This window comes from Choloepus didactylus, chromosome 7, assembly GCF_015220235.1.
Source record: "Choloepus didactylus isolate mChoDid1 chromosome 7, mChoDid1.pri, whole genome shotgun sequence".
NCBI lineage: Eukaryota > Metazoa > Chordata > Mammalia > Pilosa > Megalonychidae > Choloepus > Choloepus didactylus.
The window spans coordinates 115,158,163-115,184,566 of record NC_051313.1 but is presented as its reverse complement, the minus strand read 5'-3'; the positions used below and the strand labels follow the sequence as shown (position 1 = coordinate 115,184,566).

Below are 26,404 nucleotides of genomic sequence, written 5' to 3'. Positions count from 1 at the left end.
AATATGAAGAATTCCTACAACACAATAATAAAAAGACAATTAATGTATGTGCAAAGGAATAGAATTTCTCCAAAGAAAATATACAAATGGCAGAGAAGCATATGAAAAGATGCTCAACATTCTTAACCATGATGGGAGTGCAAACCAGAACTACTATGAGATACCACTTGGCACCCACCATGACGGCTATTACTTAAAACACTGGAAAGAACAAGTGTTGCCAAGGATGCAGAGGAATAGGAAACATCGTACACTATTGGGGGGATGTAAAACGGTTCGGCTGCTGTGGAAAACAGTTTGGGGGTTCCTCAAAAAGCTAAAGATAGCTTTTTTTATTGTAAGTTATTTATTGTAAGATAATTTGCAAATTTCTTGCTGTCTTTAGTAATTTTAAACAATGAACCAACAGTTTCTTCTGACAAGAACAGCAGTAAGCTAAACAAAATCAGCTGGCTTAATTTCTCTTCTTTACCTCTTTTCTGAGGATGAAACTTGATTTTTATTAATCCAGAGCTGCAGCACTAGAGATGATTTCAATTAACTCTTTCATGATGACAGCTTGGAGGGTGCAACTGAATGTCAAAGTCAATTTGTCAATCATCTCAGAAGCATTCTTGCTAGCATTGTCCATGGCCATCATCCGTGCATTTTGCTCGCTAGGGGTGGACTCCTTTAGAAAGTAGTAGATGATGTTTGCCAGACTGTATTCTTGGTAATTTTACAGCACATCAGCATCAATATCATCATAGATGCTCATCCTATCAGCACTTGCAATGGTATTAAGGGAAAAAATGGGCTTTTCTCCTGTCTTATAGGAGATGACAGATCTGAATTTATTAAAGATGATAGATCCTTCATCAAATTCATATCCAGAATTTAATAATTCAAGGCAATGACTGATGCATCTCCAAATGTAGGGGGTTTCCTTCCCACTTCTTTGAATGTCACCAAAAACTGGTCAGAATGTGTCCTATGAAGTATGCCCCTGATCTTATCACCAACTCCAACAATCATAACATCTTTCCCAGCTGCTGCGAGTGTGGTCACCTCACCTTTCATCTGTTTAGCAACTGAGGAATGAATAGCACCACAAAGTCCTTGATCCAAGGATACACCAATGATGAGGTGTTTCTTCTTTTCTTCAGGCCCCTTAATGTCAGCTTTTTCATACAGAGCCAAAGATCCTACTCCATATATTCAAGTCAGTTTCAGTTCCCTGTCAGCTCGAGCATATTTTGCTACTGCTATCATTTTCATAGACTTGGTAATTTTCTGGATGTTTTTGATTGACTTTAGTCACCTGGTAATATCTTTCAAAGTTGCCATGTTTCGAACATGGGTCCTTCACCGAAGGATGGCCGATGGCGTCTGAAAACCTCTGTTAGCTGGAACGGCGTATGGCTGGCGTCTGCTTGCTCCCAGGTTGCATTTCAAAATGGCATTCTCCAAAATTTCAGTGTCAGCTTCCAACAGCCGTCTTCAAAATGTGTCTCTCAGCTGCAGCTGTTCTCCAAAATGTCACTCTCAGTTGCTCTGAGGTCTTTCTGTCTGTGAACTCCTTTAAACGACTCCAGTGATCCAATTAACACCCACCCTGAATGGGCAGGGAAACACCTCCATGGAAACACTCAATCAAAGGATTCCAATCTAATCAACACTAACATGTCTGCCCCCACAAGATTGCATCAAAGAACATGGCATTTTGGGGAACATAATACATTCAAACTGGTACAGTATACAATCATTGCAGTTGCAGGGCCCAGGCCAAAACCCCAGTGAGGGTTGTCCAACGGAACATGGTGGTAGCCACCTTGCTGAAGGTCAGTCAGCTAAACATAGTTTTTTGATCCATATGACCTGACAATTCCACTTCTAGGTGTATACCCCAAAGAACTGAAAGCAAGGACTTGGACAGATATTTGTACACCGATGTTCATACAGCATTATTCACAATAGCCAAAAGGTAGAAGCAACCCAAGTGTCCATCAACAGATGAACAGAGAAACAAAATGTGGTATATCCATACAATGAAATATTGTTCAGTCATAAAAAGGAATGAACTACTGGTACATGCTACAATATGTGAGAACCTTGAAGAGATCATGTTCAGTGAAATAAGCCAGACACAAAAGGACAAATACTGTACAGTTCTCTAATATGGAATACTTAAAATAAGCAAATTCATTGAGACAGAAAGGAGAATAGTGGTTACCAGGGTGGGGGGCGGGGGGGGGGAGGAAGGGAATGGTGAGTTACTACTAAATTAGTATGAGATTTGGTTGGAATGATGAAAATAGCCTGGAAATAGATAGTGGTGCAAGTTATACAGTATTGTCAATGTGCTTAATGTCAAAGAATTGTCCCTTTGAAATGGTTAAACAATTTTATGTTATATATATTTTACCATAATTTAAATAAATAAAATTTTACAAAAAAGAAAGCTCAAAACAAGTGTTGGGGAGGATGTAGAGAAACTGGGACCCTCATACACAGCTGGTGGGAAAACAAAATGGTGTAGTCACTTTGGAAAACAGTCTGGAAGTTCCTCAAAAGGTTAAGCATAGAGTTACCATGTAAATCAGCAATTCCACTCCTAGGCATGTACCTAAGAGAAATGAAAACATATGTCCACTCAAAAGCTTGTTCACAAACGTTCATAGCAGCATTATTAATAATAGCTAAAAAGTAGAAAACCCAAATACCCATCTGCTGATGAATGGGTAAATAAAATGTGGTATATTTATCTGATGGACTATTATTCAGCAATAAAAAGGAATGAAATACTGATACATGCTACAGCATGGAGGAACTTTGAAAACATTATGCTAAGTAAAAGAAAGGACACACATTGAATGATAATTTACATGAAATTTCCAGAATAGGCAAATCTCTGGAGACAGAAAGTAGACTGGTGTTTGCCTAGGGCTGGGGGTGAGGCTGGGGAGGAATGGGAAGTGACACTACTTACTAATAGCTGCAGGGTTTTTCTTTGGGTGAAGAAAATGTTCTAAAATTGACTGTAGTGATCGTTACACAACTCTAAATATACTAAAATCCATTGAATTATACACTTAAAATGGGTGAATTGTATGGTTTGTGTGTATGATATGTATAGTATGTATTGTATGCTATTATTTAAAAAAAGAAAGAAAAGCCAGGACATTTCAGTGTCACTTGATTAAGGTGTAGTGGTAAACATAAGACTGTAAGTAACTTACAAAGGAAAAGGAATGAAAAAAAGGATGAAAATGGTAAAGGAGGTCCTGGAAAGCAGTAACCTCTTAAGTGGGCTGAGGCAAACAGAAAACAAGCGATTGTGGTTTGCCTTACTCTGGTCTCTCCTCTTCACAGAAAAAAAAATTCAAAGGACCATGCGTACTCAGAGAGTTAGCTAAACAAGAAGCAGGAAAGTTGAACTAAGGCCTTTCCTAGAATTCATAAAGTACAGTCATCAGTGAAAGCTTTTCTACAGAAGCAACTGTAGCATAGAAGGCAGTTGGTAAATATCATGAGGGTATTTTAATATGTGATATGTAGCAAAGAGGCATACAACCCCAAATACTGAAAGGGCAAAGGCAAAAAACTAAACTTTTGGCTCAGATAACATTTATCTATCATTTTCTGTGTGTCAGGTTCTGTTTAAGTGATTTACATAGATAATCTCATGAAATTTTCACAAACCTGTGAGGTAGGTACTATTATTAGCTCCATGATACCTGAGGCAGAGGGAGGTAAAGAAACTTGCCCAAGGTCACACAGTAAGTGGGAGAGCCAGGCTTTGACTCTAGTATTGGAGGTCTAAAACTAGCACATTTAACCCCTTACACCATAGTTGAATAGTTATTGAGTGGCATGTCTGTTTGTGAATATCTCTTCTGTGTACAATAAGTCGGATACAAAATTCTGATGTGGCTGTCCACTGAGGCCAGAGGGAAAACTTTCAGGTGAGGTCTTCCCTGAAAGGGATCCCTATACAGAAAACTTATGGAGGCAGGAAGGAACTCCCACACTGTCTCTGGGTCTCTCCCTCTTGGGTCCAGATGTCAAAGAAGGCAGATGACTAAAAGTGGTTACTGCGTGATAGAGATCGAATAGAAGGCAGTATGGTGACGTGATGCACAGATTTTAAAGCCAGTGAACATGGATTCTAGTCTTAAATGTGCAACTTAACATCTGTGCAATTTAGAACAAGTTATTTGACTTCTCTGAGCATCAGTTTCCTCATTTGAAAATTGAGAATAATCATAGTCCTGACTTCCTTGGTAATTGTAAGAACTAAATAAAACAATGCTTGTGAAACACTTAGGCTGGCCCCTGACAAACAGCAAGCCTTTGATAAGTGTTAATTATTATTCCACAGCATTAGTTTATCCTCCAAATAGGATTCTGCTATGAGCTAGGACATGACCAATCTTAGGAACCCACAGAGAAAGCAACACTTTATAATCCAAATACTTATCTTGAGCCCTGACATCTCCCCTGATTACAGGCTGGTGCATACACCTCCCATACAACAACACAATATCTAAATTTGTATGTCTAATAGGGATTTCAAACTTACATGTCCCAAACAGATTTCCCCCCAGATCTTTCCCTCCCAGTTCTCCCCATCTTGGTAAATGGTGCTACCATCCATTCGGATGCTCAAGCCCAAAACACTGGAGTCATCCATGACTCCTCTTTTTCTCTCACTCTCCACATCCAATCCATTGGTCAATCCTATAGGCTCTACTTTCAAAATTTATTGGAATCTAATCATTTCTCACCACATCCTGCTCACTGCAGGCTGGTCCCAGCCTCCATGGTGATTCCTCTGAACTGATACCAAGATCCCCTAACTGGCCTCCTCTCGCACTGCAGCCTACTCTCAGCACAGCAGCCATCTCCACTCCAAACGTCAACCACTCATGGCGCTCTCCTGCTCTCCCCTCTAGAGGCTTCCCTTACACTTTACCTCGGTCTCTAAGATGAGGGCCACCTCCTGAATCTTGTCTCCTGCTCTCTCCTCACTCACTCTACTCCAGCCATTCTGGCCTCCTTGCCATTTCTCAAGCCTGGTCCTGCCACCAGGGCTTTGCACTCACTGTTTCCCTCCTTGGAACACTTCCCCAGATATTCCCATGGCTGGCTCCCTCACTGAGTCCCTGCTCAGATAACAGCCTCCCTGGAGAGGCCTTCCCTGACAACCTGTCTAAGCCATCTGGTCACCCATCTAAAGTCACCCCCATCACTCAGTATTCCCTAATCCTTCTGCAATATTCCTTGAACCCGTATTCCTCTTTGATTGTACTAGCTATTCGTTCATCTGCTTTATTGTTCTTCCCCCCGCTCCCCATTGAGAATTGTATGAGACAAGGCTCCTGTACTCTGCTACCAATGCTTAGAACTGAGTCCGGCACATAGTAGGCACTCAATAAATATTTGCTTGAATGAAACTGGTATACCCATTATTTCATTTTACTCCCTATGTGTATTTCCTCTTTGTTTCTTTCTTGCTTTTAGCAGAATTCTTTTTGGGACCTTCTGTTCATGCTCGTTTCAGGAGATGTTTTATTTGAGGGATAAGCTGTGTAGTATCCACATTTGGACCAAAGCATAAAAGAAGACACTACACTCCCTGAAGCCAGTATGATGGTGGCAGCAGTAATTAACAAGAAATGGTCACGGGGCAGGTGGATTTAAGGACAATAAGTTGGACTCTGAGGTATAGCCACCCCCTTCCATCATGGAGCCCACATGACCTCTGCCAACTACAGGTTGTTCTGGAGGAAAACGAAGTTGGCTGTCAATTTCATTACCTTCAAGAGGGGGTTCTACACATATTTTTCAAACAGTAATCCTTATTCTTTCCTATTTTCTGTATTATCCTTTATAATAATTAAGAGAAACTTGGAAATTGGTGAGGGTGGGGTCAGATTATAACCTTTGGGCTTGGTTCAAGGAAGAGCCCGATCTAAGACAGAGGTTCTGGTCCATGTCTGCACTTTAGATTCACCTGGAAGCTTTTAAAATGTTGAATGCCCAGATGAGTAATAAAATAATGACAAAAATATATAAATAATAGTTGGGGGGATGAGGGGTGGTTTGGATGGTTTGGGTCTTCTTTTTTATATCTTTTTTTAAAATTTTTCTTTTTTTTTTTCTTTATTTTGGAGTAATGAAAATGTTTGAAAATTGATTGTGGTGATGAATGCACAACTATACGATGATACTGTGAACCACTGATTATAAACTTTGGATGGATTATATGGTGTGTGAATATATCTCAATAAAATTACACTTAAAAAAAAACGCTGAATGCCCGAGCTGCCCCTAAAACCAATCAAACTGGAATCTCTAGGAGTGGGGCCCGGGCACCAGTAGTTTCAAAAACTCCTCAGGTGATTCTAAGGCACATTCTTGCATGCCGACAAATTCCCTGAGGGAATGTGTAAGACAGCAGCTTCTGATTCAGGCAGTGTGGGCTGGGGCCTGAGATTTTGCACTTCTAGCCAGCTGCCAGGTGATGCTGATGCTGCTAGCTTTGACTCAGGTTCACAATTTTTAGAGCTAACATTTGATAATCCCGACACATGTGTTCTGATGATTCCTGGGCATCCCAGCCACTTGGCAGCTATCGTTCTGTTTGCTCATTTCTCCTGCCTGATGGGCCCTTGCTGGGGGAAATGAAGTATTACCTCTTGAACCATCCTATAATTGATGCTGTCCCCAATGTGTCTCAGCTGCATGGCCAACTTGTGGACTATTTCCTCCTGGTGAAGGTTCTGGCCGATGCTGTTCTCCTTGGGCTGGGAAGGTGGATTGTGGCCTGCATTGATAGAAAAGAGTTCAAAAGAGATAACCCCATTTGACTATCTGTAAAATCACTTATCACTAGTTACTAAAAACTGTGTTAGACAATGAAAGGAATGAAATCCCTCCATTATAATCATCATCAAAAAGCAGAGCCTTGCATTGGAATGGCTCATCTCTGTCCAGTAGAAATTTAATTCAAGCCACATATGTAATTTTAAGTTTTCTAGTAGCCACATATAAAAGAGTAAAATTAACTTTAGTAATAGATTTTATTTAACCCATTAAATCCAATTATTATAACATAATAAATATAAAAATTATTAATGATGTGTTTTACATTATTTGACTATAGTCTTCAAAATCCAAGGTGTACTTTATACTTATAGAACATCCCAATTCAGATGCTAGCTTTTCACTGGAAATACTTGATTTGTATTTAGATTTTATGAAATTTACAGTTAAAAAGGTAGACTCATATACCCAAGGTGTTCCAAATATGCTTAGAAGATTTCCAGTGACTGAATCAGACATTAGTTCCTAAATTTAAATTAATTAAAATTAAATAATATTTAAATTTGGTCTGTCAGTTGCACTAGCCACATTTCAAGTGCTCAATAACTGAATGTGGCTAGTGGTGATTGTATTGGGCAGTGCAAGTCTTAATCATTAGAGTTTTTTAAAATAGATTTTCCCTTTAATATTTTTATTCACTCTCTTTGAATGCGCCTCCAAACCTTATTTGCTTCCAGCAACCAATGACTGTTTTTAAGCTTCACAATCAGCTAACTACTGTCCTGGGTGCTTTGGGGAACTTCTAAAGTATAAAAACAAGGTTTCTTCCTTTAAGTTGCTTACAACCCACTGGTTAGGGATGAAACAGGCAAAGGAGATATAAGTATGGCTTTGTAGATGGAGCAAGTTTTGTGTTGAACCTGTTCCATTTCAATAAAAATTTGAGGCCCTTTGATTTATGGAGGGCCTTGGGTTTTGAACAGATAAAGTCATGTCCTCAAAGAGTCTGGTCTGAGAGACACAAACAACAATTTCAACATGTTATGTAGTAAGAGAGTCAGGAAAAGCATCCCAAGGAAGATGACATCCAAGCCAAGTCTTGAAGGATGAAGGATGAATAAGAATTATCCAGGAGAAGAGCTAGACAGGGGAGTGAACAGGACATTCCAGGCAGAAGGATCACACCAGCAAAGGCATAGGAGTGACAGACAGTGATGTTTTATCCATAAACTCTAAGTGGTGCAATTGTTGAAAGGCAGATGGTGATGAGAGATAAAGCTAACAGAGTAGGCACAGCAAAATCATGAAGACACAGGAAGAGACTTGGATTTATCCAGTAGAGCAGGGACCCACGGAAGGAGTTTAAGCGGATGACATGATCAGAGTTGCTTACTAGATATTTGCCTCTGGCATCAGATGTGAGGTAGAGAATGCATTTATGGGCCACTGTGGAAGTCCTGGGGAAGGATGACAAAGCACTTCCAAACAATTACTAACTTGCTTACCACAAACCACCCCCATATTACAGGTGAAAAACTGTAGTTTAGAGCAACAGTTCTCAAACTTAGTGCCATCTTGGAATCCCCTAGGGAGGCTTTTTAAATTTCCAATGCTCATGTCTTTATCCATTCTGTTAAATCAGAATCCTTGGAGTTACACCCAAGGTCCAAGGTGCAGCAAGTTTGAGAACTCGTGGTTTAGTGTGGTTACGTAACTTGCCTAGGGATTAAAGGCAAATGAGTGTGACAGCCAGGACTTAAACCTCGATCTATCTGGCCCGTGCTCTTAATCTGGATTAAAAGCAGCATTAACTGGGACTGAATGGTGAAGACAGATTCGATAAATATTTAGGAAATAGAATAGGCTGGAATTTGTTAACATGTTAGATGTGAAAAGTGAGAGAAAGGAAAACTTCCACTTTTCAGGCTTGGGAGACAGGAAAAGTGGTGGCACTACCAACCTGTACAGCAAATGGAAGTAGCGGGAGGGAAAGGCTATGGAACGGGGGTATGGGGGGAGGCAGGTGGAAAGACAAAGAAGAAAATTCGAGTTCATTTGTGAATATGAGGTACCTGCAGGACATCTTAGCAAGAATTTGGATAATATTTGAAGCTCAGGGGATATTGGGACTTAGATATTTGAGTCATCATTCATTCATTTATTCAATAAATAAGTGGGAGAATGGATGAGATATTTTGGGGGAGTTTGTAAAGCTGACAACAGAAACTCTGGATAAGACTGATGGTTAATAAGTTAGGCAATGGAACAAAAGTCTACAAAAATGACTGAGAAGGAATAGTGAGCAAGAAAAATGGTGTCAGGCAAGCCATGTTTCAGCTCCTATTGAAAATTTCTTACTAAAATGTATTGATGGGCATTGTTAATTTGTTAATTACAGTACAAGCATACCTCATTTTATTGTGCTTTGCTTCACTGTGCTTCACAGATACTGTGATTTTAACAAATTGAAGGTTTGTGGCAACCCTGCATCAAGCAACTCTATCAGCACCTTTTTTTTCAAGATCATGTACTCACTTCGTGTCTCTGTGTCACATTTTGGTAATTCTCAAATATTTCTACCTTTTTTATTATTATTATATCTTTTATGGTGATCTGTGATCTCTGACCTTTGATGTTACTAAGGTAATTACTTGGGGGTGCCACGAACCATGCCCACATAAAATGACGAACTTCATAGATAACTGTGTGTGTTCTGCCTGCTCCACCCAACCAGCTGTTCACCAGTCTCTCTCCCTCTCCTCAGGCTTCCCTATTCCCCAAAACAAAATAATATTGAAATTAGGCCAATTAATAGCCTTACAATAGCCTCTAAGTGTTCAAATGAAAGAAAGAGTCGCCTGTCTCTCACTTAAAATCAAAAGCTAGAAATGATTAAGCTTAGTGAGGAAGGCATATCGAAAGACAAGACTGGCTGAAAGCTAGACCTCTTGCACTGAACAGCCAAGTCATAAATGCAAAGGAAAAGTTCTTGAAGGAAATTAAAAGTGCTACTCCGGTGAACATGAGAATGATAAGAAATCAAAACAGTCTTATTGCTGATATCAAGAAAAGTTTAGTGGTCTGGATAGAGATAAAACCACAACATTCCCTTAAGCCAAAACCTAATCCAGAGCAAGGCCCTACCTCTCTTCAATTCTGTGGAGGCTGAGAGAAGTGAGGAAGCTGTATAAGAAAAGGTTGAAGCTAGCATAGGTTGGTTCATACAGTTTAAAGAAAGAAGTCCAAGGTGAAGTAGCAAGGGCTGCTGTAGAAGCTGCAGGAAGTTATCCAGGAGATCTAGCTAAGATAATTGAAGAAGGTGGCTACACTAAACAACAGATTTTCAATGTAGATGAAACAGCCTTCTTTTGGAAGAAGATGCCTTCTAGGACTTTCATAGCTAGAGAGAAGTCAATGATTGGCTTCAAGGCTTCAAAGGACAGGCTGACTCCCTTGCTAGGGCTAATATGGCTGGTGACTTGAAGTTGAAGCCAATCCTCCTTGACAATTCCAAAAATCCTAGAGCTATTAAGAATTATGCTAAATCTACTCTGTCTGTGCTCTGTAAATGGAACAAAGCCTGGATGACAGCACATCTGTTTACAACATGGTTTCCTGAATATTTTAAGCCCATTGTTGAGACCTATTACTCAGAAAAAAAATATTCCTTTCAAAATATTACTACTCATTGACAATGAACTTGGTCACCCAAGAGTTCTGATGGAGATGTACAATGAGATGAATGTTGTTTACATGGTTCCATGTCTGGAACCAAACCCACAATATCTCCAAGGTTTGCCTGTATACGGAGTATGATGGGGGGTTGTGTGTGTGTGTGTGTGTGTATGCATGTGTGGTGATTAGCATGCCAATCATTGCCTGGTTTTCCCAGACTCCCTTCCAGGAGAAGCCTACATAATGAAGTTCTCGCCTGCATGCCCCCTTCCCAACTCCAGACCACAGATGACTGGATCAGAGGTGGATACCCGACCCAAGAGCAAATAATCCTTTGAATGGCCAGGGACCTGAACTTCTAGCCCAGCCCCCAAAGGGAGCAGGTCAATCAGTTTCCTTCCTGTTCAGTGTAGTCCCAGGAGAGTAATGGAGTGAATTGGCAGTAGCACCAAGAATGCCATGGGATTGCCCTGGGCCCAGGAAGTCAAAGCTATTTGCAAGTCAAAATTATGAAGGAAAATAAAGCATTCAAGAAAGAGGCAGGGGGAGCTGCTTAACAGAGAAGAACTGAGCAGACATTCAAAAAGAAACCAAGACTGCAAAAAACAAAAAACAAAAAACAAAAAAAACTGGCCCCCAGACTGCCTCAGAACCTGAACCCTGCAAGTTTGGTTCCTTTCCATAAGCATTCTCACCAGAAACCACATCTTTCTGGAGGTGACTAGAGTAATTCTCTCTTCCTTGCAATCAAGTAATCATAAATATCAGTATTAATTACCATCATTCAGAACTTTCTGATGTAGATAAAACTGTGTAGGAGATGGTGTTGGCTATAAATCGACTTCAGGACAGACTCTGATGATGAAATTCAAAAATTAAGTTCCTGATATTAGTGGGTTGTGGTTTTAGTTCTAATCATTTACCTATTCCTCATAAAAGTTGAATGCAAAACAGACTGAGAACTCTGCCGTACTCAACTATACATGTCATTATTTGCTGGTTAAAGAGAATAAGTGTATGTATCTTACAAACATTTATACCCTAAAATAGTTATACCACCGTATTAAAGGAAAAATTATAAGACAACAGGAAAGAAAAAATTAAACCAAAGCTCTAAAGTTGTCATATATTGAAGGCAAATGAGAAGTCCTGTGACAAGATCATCAAAAGGAATGAAATTGCGAAGTATAACTCTGTATTGCTGTGCAAGTATTGATTTTTTAATATCCAGGGAGAAAACTATGCATATATATCTCATTTTTATGAGGTAACTAGTAATGAAAAGTTATTTAAATATGTATATATTTATACAGAATTCTGAAAATAAAATCATAGTCTAAATGATCTAGTGGGGAATTTGGAAAAACCTCATGTTAAATCTTTTTGCAAGGTAATTCCTTTGTAAAACAAGCAATCACCCTCAATGTGCTGGAACTTTTCAAAATGTTGTACATTGAGAATTCTATAGGAGGAATTTTGACCAGTTGTCTCTTCAGTTGCATTTAGTAGAAATTTTAAGCAAGCATGCTTTGAAAGTTATAATGCAAATATTTTATTTTCTCATATACTGTCATGCTTTTTTAATCCTGATTTCCTTCACTAAAAAATAGGAGTAGGGACTTCTGGTTCAAGACTGACAAGTATTGGCCTCCCTATTCCTCCTAATCCCTCCCAAGGCCTCACCAAAATGAAAGTATAAAAAAGAATAAAGCCACAACTTTGAAGAGAACTTGAGGCAGTTTCAACAGCAGATAAGAGATCTGTACATATTTCTGGAAGGCAGAAAGCAGATGAGACAGAATATGGACAAATGAACCAAGCAGAGAAAGCACCAGGTGAGAATCCACTAAAAGTGCTTGTTCTAGTTTGCTAATGCTGGAGAATGCAAAACACCAGAGATGGATAGGCTTTTATAAAACGGGAGTTTATTTCACTACACAGTTACAGTCTTAAGGCCACAAAGCGTCCAAGATAACACCTCAGCAATCGGGTACCTTCACCGGAGGACGGCCATTGGCGTCCGGAAAACCTCTGCTAGCTTGGAAGGCAGCTGGCATCTGCTCCAAAGCTCCGGCCTCAAAACGGCTTTCTCCCAGGACGTTCCTTTCTAGCAAGCTTGCTTCTCTTCAAAACATTACTCCCAGCTGCACTCTCTTCCTCCCCCCGAGTCAGCTCATTTATATAGCTCCACCGATAAGGGCCCACCCTGAATGGGCGGGGCCACGCCTCCATGAGAACATCTCATCAGAATCATAGCCCACAGCTGGGTGGGGCACACTCCAAGCAAATCCAACCATCACCGAAACGCCTGCCCCACACAAGACCACAAAGATAATGGCATTTGGGGGACACAATACACTCAAACCGGCACAGTGCTCCTGAGGCTTGGAAGCCCATCTACCTTACCAAGACACAGAAACTGGGAAGAGAAGATGCACCATTAACTGGAGGTTGGATGGGCATCAACTGCACCACTTGGTACCCTTGGCATCCCCAGACCATGACATCCAGCACAGATTTCAGGCAGAAAAAAGACCACTCTTCTCCAGTGGAAGCCAACAAACTTTCTGGGGAAAGCTGAAACTTCTTATGTGGATGTTGATGCCTCAGATTAAAGTTCTCTTTGTTCTGGCATTTGGAGGGCCTAGGGTCAAAAATGCAGCTCCCTAATTCATCTCCAAAAAGCCTCCCCAGTTCAGAGTCCCTCTCTGCCCCCATTTAAGTCTCTTCTCAGGGGGCACCCTTGAAAGGCAGTTAGGCGTAGTGGTAAAGGCCATGGATTCTGCAGTCAGACCATCTAAGTCCAAATATAGAACTATGTAACCTGGGGCAAGTTATTTCAGCTCTCTGTTCCTCAGTTTCTTCATCTATAAAATGAGAATAGTAATGTTTTATTTCACCAATTCTAATATTTTTTAACATCTCCAAAATCAGGAAGTGTCTTACAATCTACAGCATGTCATAGTTCAATAACATTGTTTTTCTTCTTAGTAAATAAAATAACAGTGCCTCTTACATTGATAGAACACTAGAGTTAATGAAATACCATAGCAATTACCTCATAGAGGGGTTGCTAAGATGATTAAATGAGTTAATATATTTAAAGTGCACAGAGCAGGGCCTGAAATGCTATATAAATGTTAGCTGCTGCTACCACCTCTGAAAACAGTCTTACTCACATGATAGCAGCCAAAACCCACACCAGCTACTAAGCCCATCTGTCTTTAAAATAACAAAGATTTACCAGGCAATTGAGAAGAACCATGAAGGAAAAATACCAGACAAACAAAACTATAGTCCTGAAGAAAATAGGGAACAGAGGAGAACTTTTTGCAAATTCCAGTGTATATATCTAAAGATATTTAAAACATTATTACATTAATGAAACAAAAAGATGTTATAGAAAACGAATTATCAGATTACAAAACTTTCAGAGATTACAAATACATGATTTCCAAAATTAAAATTTCACTTGAAGGTCTGAAAAATAAAGTCAATGAAATCACTCAGAAAGATTATCAGAAGTTAGAAAATATGAGAGAAGAGATAGTTGATATAGAGGACCAATACGGAACAAACAGCATCTGATTAATAGCAGTTCCAGAAAGAAAGAAATAGAGGGGGAAAGATTGTAAAAAGAAACAAGAGACCTTTCCAGAGCTGAAGAACACAAAATTTCACACTGGAAAGTCCCACCAAGTTCTCAAGACAGCAAATGGGGAAACAAAACCTCGCCCTGGAACATGTTGAAATTTCTGAACACCAAGGATAAGGAAGAGATTCTAACAACTTTTAAAGAAAAACATGAACCATTTTGGCAACTGACTTCCCATCGGCAACAATGGCTTTGAAGATTTTATTGAAAATTATTTTCAGCCTGGAATTCTCTGTCCAGCTAAACCATAAATCACATGTAAGAGGTGAATAATGACATTTTCAGACATGCAAGGACTCAGGAAATTTTTCTCCCATACACAAATTTCTTAGGAAGTTTCTTGAGGATGTATTCCAGTAAACCAGTAAATAAAATAAGAGTAAACCAAGAAAGAAAAAGACATGAGATTTAGCAAAAGGTGGATCCAAACCATGTGAAGGAAGTCCTGGAGTGACAATGTTGCTACAGGCCTTGCGAACAACTAGATTGAAGCAAGAGAACAGACAGCTCTAAAAGAGAAGCCCCCAGGGAAAAGGGAGACTTGATAAAAGAGATAGTAGGGTTGATAATTGGGGGAAAATTGAGTGTATAGTAACGCCAAATTCTTGGAAGAGAAAAGGCAAGGCCCTTAGAAAGTCTGGAAAACAATAAAAGGTCATACAGGAAGTTTATGGTACAATTGTGAAGCAAATGTAAATGTAGCTTACATTTAAATTGATAAAATTGTTTTTAGTCCTTCCAAAGGATAGCCACCTGTGTTAAACTTTGCAGTAATTTTCATGTTGTGCCACAAACATAATTTAAGCAATCACTGTGTTTCATCCCAGTGTTTCATCACTGGGAGGGAAAAATCATTCCAGTACATAAACCTTTATTGCTGATAACCATGACCCCTAAGTCCAGACCCTCAAGGGAGTTTCTGAAGTGAGTGTTCACACAACCTTTTGCCCTTGGAACACTCACACAGCAGGTGGACAAGAATGAGAGGTTATGGAAGCCTTGGCCTCCCACAAGCTGGGGCATCTGGATTTCCAGATTGGAAAACACATGCCTTATTTTTTGAGACAACCTCACTGAAAGTCAAGGCTTCATCACAAACACAAAGTAACCTCTTCTTTTAGTTGGGAAAAGTGACTTCTTTTATGAGAGTTTTGGGGCATTGACTAGTGAGTGCTTTAAAGTCAATCACTCTGAATATTTAATTCTTACAAATACAAACTCAACAGTTATTGCCCCATCTCAGAGGACACACTCTCTCGTAATCAGCTAAACAGATTACAGTTGAAATACATATATTGCAAAGTCTTAACAATACATAATCTGAATAATTTCAAAATAATTTTCTTAAGTTTAGCAGGCCCACTTACCAATCTTGGGAAGGCTTAAACTCTCTTACCAAGGACAAACTGATCCTTTAAAGAGGATAGCTGGACTCTTGTATGTTGTTGGTAGGATTATAAAATGGTACATCCACTGTGGAAAACAGTTCAGCAGTTTCTCAAAAAGTTAAACATAGAATTATCATATGACCTGGCATTTCTACTTAAGAACTGAAAGCAGGACTCAAACAGGTACTGACATACCAATGTTCATAGCAGCATTATTCCCAATAGCCCAAAAGGTGGAAACAACCCAAGTGTCCATTGACAGATGAATGGATAAACAAAATGTGGTGTGTGTGTATGTATGTGTGTATATATATATATATATACACACACACATACACACACACACAATGGAATATTATTCAGCCATTAAAAAGGAATGAAGTTCTGAGACATGCTCCAAAATGAAGAACCTTAAAAGCATTATATCGATGAATGAAGCAGATCTGGTTAAGACTAGGGCAAATTGGGCCAAAGGGTAAAGGAAGATACTGACTGTGTTTTAAAACTTCAATTTCCATGTGAGACCAAGGGAAGAGATGTTTAGTTGGTGCAGGATATATATTTCCTAAACAATTTAACTCATACAGTTTGTTCAAATACCATAATTACATGGAACTTGGAATAGAAAGTGAGATATGGTAGGTTTGTATAGGTTAGTGTGAAACAGTGACACATCCCATAGTAATTTGGGCAGAGAATAAAAATATATATGCAGGGCTCCCCTGAGGAACTGGGGGAAGATGCGGAGGTGTTGGACTTCCTCACCTGGATTGTTGCTGATGTTCTCACAAACACTGAGGACTGGTGGTTTGGTGTGCTGAGCCCTCTATCTCGGGACTTGCCCTTATTAAGCTCATTGCTGCAAAGGAGAGGCTAAAACTGCTCGTAATTGTGTCTGAGAATCTCCCCGAGTGCCTCTTTGTTGCTCAGATGTGGCCCTCTCTCTCTAGCTAAGCCAACTTGGCAGGTGATCTCACTGCCCTCCCCACTATGTGGGATCTGACTTCCAGATTTGACTCCCGAGGATGAATGTGAACCTGACATCATAGGATTGAAAACATCTTCTTGACCAAAACAGGAATGCGAAACGGAACAAAATAAAGTTTCAGTGGCTGAGAGATTCCAAATGGAGTCAAGAGGTCACTCTGGTGGGCATTCTTAATGCACTATATAGATAACCCTTTTTAGGTTTTAATGCATTGGGATAACTAGAAGTAAATACCTGAAACTATCAAACTGCAACCCAGTAGCCTTGACTCTTGAAGATGATTGTATGGCAATGTAGCTTACAAAGTGTGACAGTGTGATTGTGAAAGCCTTAAGGATCACACTCCCTTTAACCACTGTATGGATGGATGAGTAGAAAAATGGGGACAAAAACTGGGTGAAAAATAGAGTGGGGGGTATGATTTGGGTGTTCTTTTTTAGTTTTATTTTTTATTCTTATTCTTGCTTTTTCTGGTATAAGGAAAATGTTCAAAAAATAGATTGGGGTGATGAATGCACAACTATATGATGATACAGTGAACAGCTGATTATACCCCATGGATGATTGTATAGTATGTGAATATATCTCAATGAAACTGAATTTTAAAAAAAGAAAAGCAAGGGAGTCCCACTTAGAATGAGTGCTGATTTCTCATCAGAAACCCTGGAGGCAAGAAGACAGTGGGTTGAAATACTCTGTGCTGAAAGAAAGCAATTGCCAAGCTAGAATTTTATATCCGGTGAGATTGTCTTTCATAAATGAGTGAGATCTCCCTTTATCCAGTGTATGGACAGATGAGTAGAAAAATGGGCACAAAAACTAAATGAAAAGTAAGGTGGGATGGGGGGGGTGGAATTGTTTTAGGTGTGGTTTTTTTTTTTAACTTTTATTTATTTATTTATTTATTGGAGCAAGGAAAATGTTCAAAAATTGATTCTGGTGATGAATGCACAAGTATATGACGGTACTATGAACAACTGAACACTGTGGATGACTGTAGGGTATATGAATATATATCAATAAAACTGTATTTTTTAAAAAAGCATTATATCGAGTGAAATAAGACAGAAGCAAAAGGACAACTATTGTACGATTGCACTTATATAAAATATGTAAAATAAGCAAATTAACAGAGATAAGGTAGATTAGAGGTTACCGGGGCTGAGGGAAGGGGGGAATGGAGAATTATTGCTTAGTAGGTACAGAGTTTCTCTTTAGAGTCGTGAAAAAGTCTTGGTAATGGATGGTGGTGATGATAGCACAATATTGTGGTTGCAGTTAATTCCACTATGTATGCTAGCGGTGCTCCCTTTTGAGAAAGATGTTACTGGAGCTCTGTTTCAGGCTTGCTGCCTCATTGCAAGAAGGAATTTAAGGATGAAACAAATAGGTATAAGTGAGAAAAGTTATTGAGGAAAGTGAAAGTACACGCTCTAAGGTGTGAGTGCCAAGCGTGCTCAAGAGAGAGACGGGCTGCCTGTGATTGGGCACAAGGGCTTTTTATCAAATCAAACAAAGTGAGGTGGGGTTTGAGATGTTGGCACATTGTGATTGGTAAGTAATTTTCAAATTAAGTAGTGTAAGTGGGCTATTGTGATTGGTTGTTTATACATTTTTGTGATTGGTTAATAGACATGCAACCCAAGGTTTGTAAGTAAGCTATTGCAATAGGCTGAATCCACATTCAAATCAAGGATTATGAACAGGTTATTATGATTGGTCCATGCCCTGTGAGTTGAACAATGTATTTTACTTTGTTTAACCTCCTCGGGTGTCAGCAGCCTGACTGTTTTCACCAGACATGCCCCCCGGCTTCCCTGCACCAAATCCAAAGGTGCCTCTGGGCTTGCAAGATTTTTCTTACATCTAACCTGTCACATGCACACTTAAAAATGATTAAGATGGGAAATTTCATGTTATATAAATGTTACCATAATAAATTAAAAATAAAAAAATTAATACAGGATATTGGCAAAGATGCAAACAAATTGATCAATATAACAGATTGGACAGTCCAGCTAGAACTAAAATTGTACTCCTACTTGTACTTGCTAACATATTCAAAAGTGAATTGTAGATGGATATAAGACACATTTTTAAAGAAGTAAATAATAAATATGTATTTGTTTTTAAAAGAAATTAAATTGGTAGAAACCTACCATTATTGGTTTTTAAAAAAATGATTATTGATATCACTCAGGATTGAAGGACAGGGAAACAGAATTGATCACGCAGCAGGGTGGAAGGACGTTTTTAAGACAGTGAAGCATGACTTTGCGCAATCAAAGTAGACTTGGCATCGGTAAGTGTAGACTGCTCTTCCATTAAGTGCCCTGATGAAGGAATGAGAGAGAATGGGCAGTAGCTAGAGGAGGAGGTGCACTGAAACAATTTTCTAAGATGAGAGTCTTGAGCAGTTTTGTAGGTTCAGGAGAAGGAAGCAGACCAGGAGTAATGGAAATGAATTAAATGTGAATAAAAACATGTGGAAGGATTAGCTTTGAACAGGAGGACAACACCCCCTCCCCTTCCTTTGAGATAGGATAGGAGGAGATTAAAATGCAACGCACACATAGAGAAGTCTGCAGCAAGGCAGGTGATTCAGGCATTTACCCTGATGACATCAATTTTGTATATGAAATAGAAGACTAGGCCATCTTCTGAAAGAGAGGGGAATCTGAAGCTGTTCAGAATAGTCAGTAACAGAAATGGAAAAAAAAAAAAGAAAAGAAAAGAAAAGAAAACCAACCAGAGTTATATACCAGGAGCTGAAGACCACTACCACCCTACCCCACCGCCCAAAAAAAAGAGAGAAACAGAAAATATGTATTTGACCTTGATGTACATTCTCTTTCAGGCTGGCAAGAATCCTAAACTCGTGCCTAAAAAAAGAGAAAATTTTACCATATCCTCCCATTGGAGAGTTCAAATCCTGACTTAGCCATGTTCTAATTTCCTGTCCTTAGGTAAGATACATAACTTCTCAGTTCCATTTGTTAAAGGGGAACTTCAGGTTTATTGTGAATATTAAACAATGACATTCATAGAAGGTCTGGTATACAATAAACCCTATATAAGCTTTTGCTATGACTACTGGACCAGGTATTAGAGAGTACAATAACATGAACCAGGTTTATTGTTTTTAACTTTTAGAACCAACTGATGGATAAAGCATGGAAGAGCTGCTTATGGCTGGTGGCTAAAACATAAATGTTAACAAGCTCAACCACTTAAAAATAAAAAGTGTAGGTGAACCAGCAGGCTCTGGTAGGGTGGGTAAAGAAGAGAGCAGGGAAGTTGGTACCTTCATCTTATAAAATGGGGAGTCATTGATATTGCTAAAAATAGATAAAACAAGAAAAAGGAGTTTAAATTATTTACTTTTACAAAGACAACAAATAGACTTATTAAAATAATAATTTAATAATCAAACGTAAGGAGAAGAGAGGGTATAGTAATGAGGTAACCTCATCTGTCAGGTCAAGGAATCAATGGATGGCATCAGTTTATAAATCGAGAGATAAAGGAATAATACATATTATTTAGAGCAGTGGTTCTCAACTCTGACTGCACATGACTATCAGCTTGAAGACTTAAAGAAAAAAAACAATTTAGTTGGTATGGGAATGAATCACTGATCTAGCAATCCAAAAGAACCGAGTCAACTGAAGAGTTCCCTTCCTGGGAACAGAATGGTGAGAAGTGGGGGAGGGAGTATGAAAGGGAGAGGCTAGACACTGTGACTTTGCTTCCATTCGTTCATTCATTCATTCATTTTTTTCAACAAATATTTACGGAGAAACTTTTGTATGCTAGGTACTACTTCAGGTCCTTTTTTATCATTTCCATGGATATGATTTTGCACTGATAATAAAATTTTAATACAACAAAAAATAAAGCATTATTAACTGAATCCACACAAATACACTGGGCAACTAGTGGGAAACACTTCTGCCCGCATGGAAAGGGCAGCCACCTAAACAAGATGATACCACTGGAAAAAACCACCTTTAACAAAGGGCAACCAGACTACAAGCTGATCTGGAGGAGACAAATGGAAGAATAACTGAGGGCACTGGGGAGTACCCCACCCCACTTTCACCTCGGCTGTGCTCTCAAGTAAAGGCCTCAGAGGACAATGGTCCCCAGTGCTCCAGGACCCTACAATAGGGTAAAGAGTGCGAAGAAGACAGGGCAGAACAAGGAGGGCCAGTCTCAATACATCCATTCACCCCAGCCAAGTTGGTAAGTTCCTGAAAGTAGGTGAAAGAATTTTTTAATTTGATCAAAATTTCAGCCCTACTGCCTGTCATTTCAGTTCTCTGTTGTTTTTGAGAGTATCTAGAAGCACACAAATATTAATGAGATTCTCATCTCAAGCCACTTTGAAATAACACCGTAATCATTAATAGACACCCCAGCAAAGATTATTTGACAATCACCACAGGAAAAGAGAGGGTTCCAGTGAGGCCTGAGAGCTCACACAGGAGAGATGGTGCCCAGAAAGAAGAAAGGAGAAGTGAGTGGGGAGACCCTCCAAACAAATTTCACCTACTTCAAAAGGAGTTTAAGGTCAGCCTGCCTGTGCCAATCAAAAGTCTGCATGAAAATCCCTGGATCAGAGGACATGACAAATAACCATCTACCCCAAAGTGTCTCTATGACAACCCACCAAGAGGATAAAATTCCCTCCTTCCTGGTCTAAAGCACTCCTATAAATGAGAGTTTTTATTGTGAGGCATTTTTTCTAGAAGATTACAATTCAAGGCATTATTTCTGTGTAGTAATATTAAAGGTCAACTTCATTTCCTTTGAATTTTTCTCTTTTCATTGAGTATGTGATTATTTTTAGGTGGAATAAAACCATAAGAATTTGTTTAAAGAAAAGACCACAACAAAAATGCATATATACCTTACACCCAAAGCACAAGCAACAAAAGAAAAAATAGATAAATGGGAATTCCTCAAACTTAAAAGCTTCTGTACCTCAAAGGAATTTGTCAAAAAGGTGAAGAGGCAGCCAACTCAATGGGAAAAAATTTTTGGAAACCATGTATCTGACGAAAAACTGATATCTTGCATACACAAAGAAATCCTACAATTCAACGACAATAGCACAGACAGCCCAATTATAAAATGGGCAAAAGATATGAAAAGACAGTTCTCTGAAGAGGAAATATAAATGACCAAAAAACACATGAAAAATGTTCATCTTCACTGGCTATAAGGGAGATGCACATTAAGAACACAATGAGATCATCTCACACCAATTAGATTGGCTGCCATTAAACCAACAGGAAACTACAAATGCTGAAGAGGATGTGGAGAAATTGGAACTCTTATTCATTGCTGGTGGGACGGTGTAATGGTACAGCCACTCTGGAAGACAATCTGGCAGTTCCTTAAAAAACTAGATATAGAGTTACCCTTCAATCCAGCAATTTCACTTCTCAGTACATACCCGGAAGATCTGAAAGCAATGACACGAACGGATATCTGCACAACAATGTTCATAGCAGCATTACTCACAATTGCCAAGAGATGGAAATGACCCAAATGTCCTTCAACAAATGAGTGGATAAACAAAATGTGGTATTTACACACGATGGAATACTACGCGGCAGTAAGAAGGAATGAGGTTGTGAAACATGACAACATGGATGAATCTTGAAGACATAATGCTGAACGAAATAAGCCAGGCACAAAAAGAAAGATATTGTATGTTACCACTAATGTGAACTCTGTGAAAAATGTAAAATAAATTGTTTATATTGTAGAATGTAGGGGACCTAGCGACAGACAGTAAATAGTGAAGGGAGAATGATAATCCAATAAGAACAGATAAGCGATGGAGGGTAAACTTAAGGTTATGGGAATGCTCAGGAACAATCATGGTTTGTTAATTTTTGTGGGGTATGGTGGGAACAAGTTGGCAGCAATGCACTTATTTTAGGTTGTTTTTCTTATTCCTTTGTTTGATTATAATCTGTTTATTTTCTTGGCATAGGGTAGGAACATGTTGGAAGCAATGTAGTTATTTTAGGTTATTTGTTTTTCTTATTCCTTTGTTCGGTTACGGTTTGTAATGTTTTTTTTATTGTTTGTTTTTTAATTTTTTGATAAAGTTAAAAACAACAATGAATGAGTGTTTAAAAAAAGTAAATAAGTAAATGAACAATGAGGGGAGAAAGGGAATGGAATGTTTTGGATGTTCTTTTTAATTTTAATTTTAATTTTTTTTTTTGGAGTAATGAAAATGAAATGTGATGAGTACACAACTATATTACAATACTATGAAAAACTGATTGTGTACTTTGGAGGACTGTATGTTACATGAATATATTTCAATAAAATTGCATTTTTAAAAAATGCATATATATTACCAGAGAGGAGCAATGGCACCATCTCTTCTAGTATTTTTCTACTAGCAACTGTTGGTTTTAGAATAGCATATTGTCACCTGAGAAATACAAAATCAGTATCTGCATTAGGGAGATGAAATACAAGCTGGACATTGGGAGAAATTAAGTAGTGATAAAAAAGCAACAAGCTTTGGGTGGCTCAGTGCTCAGGGCAGTTGGGCAGACAAAGGGTCAGAGAAGGAAGGACCTTGAGATTAGATGCAACAAAGGACTGGGTTGTCAAAATCAAGAGGTATGTTTCTCATTTTGGAACTAAACAGAATAATCATTTATATTTTGTGCATATTTGTCCAACCAAATGGTGAAATCTTGCAGGCATATATCTAGGACCTAGTCCAGTGCCCTACACAGAGGATACTCGACAGATAACGTGTTAATTATAATTATAAAGATGAAGTTGCACAAGAGGGTAGGGGGGATTAGACAAGAAAAGGTTAGGGCTGGATGAAAAACTTTGACTACTTTGTAAATTTATTTAGGGACAGTTTACCTTATAGTTTGTCTTGAAGTCAGCACTACTTTCACTTAAAGCAATTAAACAGCAACAATAATGCACATTCACATAGGTTAAGCTCTTGGTATAGAACCTTGTCAAAAAACCTGGAAACACTCTATTGCTGGTGGAAATGTAAATTGGTACAACCTCTGTGCGGGGCACTGTAATAATGCCTATTAAATTTTACAAAACAAATATGTTCAAGGTTATCTTTTGCAGCATTGGTTTCAATAATAAATGATTGGAAACAACTCTAATGTCCATCAATAGGGAACTGTTCAAATAAATTATCGTGTATCTATGCAATGGAATATGTCACTGCAAAAAAGAATGAGGAAGCTCTCTGGTATTAATATGGAAATATTTCCAAATCATATTGTTAAGTGAGAAAAACAAAGTGTAGAATAATTCTTAATATGCTATATTTTGTCTAACAAGGGCAGAAGGATAAGAATCTATATTCTCATTTGCTCATGTTTGTCTAAGGAAACTCTGGGAGAATATTCAAAAATCTAAGAACAGTGGTTGTCTTTGATTGGGACTGGGAGGAGAGGGAACAGGGAAGGAGGACAAATATGCAAGAGACTTTTTACTATACACCTTTTCATTTTCCAACCATGAAAATCTACTTTTTAAGCACTCATACAGAATTTATAATGTGCAACCCACTGCTTTAAGCAGTTTTAAATTAGAAACTCATTTATTATTACTTTATCAACTTCTTAGTACTTATTCAAAATTAAATGTAAAAAGTATTTCAGAAGTGTGACAATTGTATTGTGGTTATAAAGAAAAATATCTTTGTTCTTAGCAGATAATATGCTGGATTTTAAGGTGAAGTTAGTATGTCTGCAATTTACTCTCAAATGGTTTAGCAAAGAAAAGTAGGGGGGGGTTAGGGATAAAAAGATAAAAACAAAGGTGGCAAAATGTTAAGAAAAAAAAAATCCCTAATGAATACATGTGAAGGGAGTAACCATGGATTTATTCTTACAACTTTTCTATAGATTTATTATTTTTTTAAAAAATAAATGTCGGGAAAAAAGAAAAAAGTATCTCATAAAAGTCCAAAAAAATTAAAATTTTCCATTTAGTTTCTACAAACTCTATTTAGATTGGTTATCAAGTCCTTTGTGGTCACTCCATCCCCCACAGAGCAACTATGCGCAGTCTTTTTGTTCTTACTTATCTTTGTTTTCCCTAGAGTTTGTAGCTTCCCTTAAATGACGTGTATGGACCGCATCCCTGGACTTCACACGACCCCACCCCCTCCACTTTTCTAAGAAAAATGGTCTTAAATTCCCCATACAAAAATTATGTATTTTTCCCCAAAGGATTATGTTTGTGGGTTCAGATTTCTCCAAAGTATCGGAAATAAATCTTGGCTCCCCCGAATTCCTTTCTAGTCCTAACGAACTACTTGTGATTTCTACTTTTGTCCACAGCTCCAGACAAAAGCCACTGAGGGGAGAGGGGGATCTCCTCATTAATCGGCTTCCTCAGTAAGAGTTTTACTTCGGGCAGTACTCAGGGTTTTCTTTTAAGGTTCCCTGCCTGGGAGCTTTCCCCGGGCCTCAGGCACATCCACAGGGTCTGCGGCCCAGCGTCCCCGCCCAGGCTCTCCGGGTGGCAGGAAGAACGCGCGTCCGCAGGGCGGTTTAGGCGGTAAAAGTCACGTGACTCGGCTGTGGCCAATGGAGAGCGTGCACCACGCCGGCTGTGGCCGGTTGGGTCTTCCGTGGAGAGAAGGGTGCGCGTTGCTCGCTCCGCCGCTGGCTGGAGCTGGAGGCTAGTAAGGTAGCTCCTGGCGTTATGCTGCCCTGCGCTTCGCGTTGTCCGGTTTTTTGCAATCACTGTGACCCTGTGACCGTGTCCCCTTCAGTCTGCATATCCCCCATTCTTTTAGCAATATTATAAAATATGAGGGGAGAAATGTGTGCTGCCTGAATATGAAGGTAACCGAGGTCTCCTGGGCCAGGAAAAGTGTGTAAAGGAAGAGGCTTCTTTCTGCTACCGTCTCTAATTGGGTAATCCCTTATTTCGAATTATTTGGCAGTCGTTTAATACACACTGGTGTCCCACCAGAATAAAAAGCCAGTCGCAAATATGGTTTTGCATACATAGAAAAATGAGAGTTCTAAGCATAAAAACAAATATGTGGGCTAGGTTGCTGGCTGTTACTCTATTTAAGTCAAATCTAGTGGTGTTATTAATTCTTCACTCTGCCTCTGTTTTTTAAGTGGAAGTGTAATTAGTAAAGCATTTTAAGTAAATGTGCCAATGCCCACAGGGCACCTGGGAAGGCCATTGGAAAGGGCTTACAGTAAAGAGTAAATCCTAAAATGGTGGTGGTTGAACAACTCTGAATATACTAAAACCCACTGAATTGTGCACTTCAAAAGGGTAAATTTTATGGTATGTGAATTATCTTAATTTTTTAAATCTCTCAAAAAACCCAACTTCTAGAAAGTGTTCATAGCTGACAAATAATTGTTGACACGTGTACAGATGAAAATTCAAAATTTTAGTCAATTTTGTACTTTCCAGGAAACAGATACCATTTGAAATTTCCACTTTATTGGTGGCTTGTAATTCTTTTAAAATTGGATAATCAGTTTGAGATTAATTTTAATAATCCCTTTCAAGTGTCTGGCATATTTTAAATCTAACGAAAAGCCCAAGAGCTCATAAATCAACCCCAACAGTCTCCTTTAATGCTCTTCAAAACATAATTTTCCAATATTCTGGACATTTATATATCATACACACACACCCTTTTTTTTAAAATCAAAATACATGTATTTAATTCTGTCAGTCAGAGTTCTCACCTCATTTTCCATAGGCTAACATTAATCTGCAGTTATGTGTACTTAAAATATAGTATCACCTGTGATTTCAGATAAATATAGCTGCACCTATCTAACTTCTATAGGTAATATTGATTCTGTTTGAAAACCCTTTCCAAGTTCCCAC

General features: G+C 38.8%; 1 protein-coding gene and 1 pseudogene across 1 annotated transcript in view; both read right to left on the bottom strand.

The window, feature by feature from the left end:
- The window catches only part of PXT1 (peroxisomal testis enriched protein 1), a 30,184-nt gene that overhangs the window by 2,967 nt on the left and 813 nt on the right, over nt 1-26,404 (bottom strand). The window contains exon 2 of the mRNA XM_037844239.1: nt 6,678-6,808. Within this exon, the coding sequence (XP_037700167.1) occupies nt 6,678-6,808 (131 nt within the window). The remainder of the gene's footprint in view (nt 1-6,677; nt 6,809-26,404) is intronic.
- On the bottom strand, nt 350-1,329 carry LOC119540171 (annotated as a pseudogene).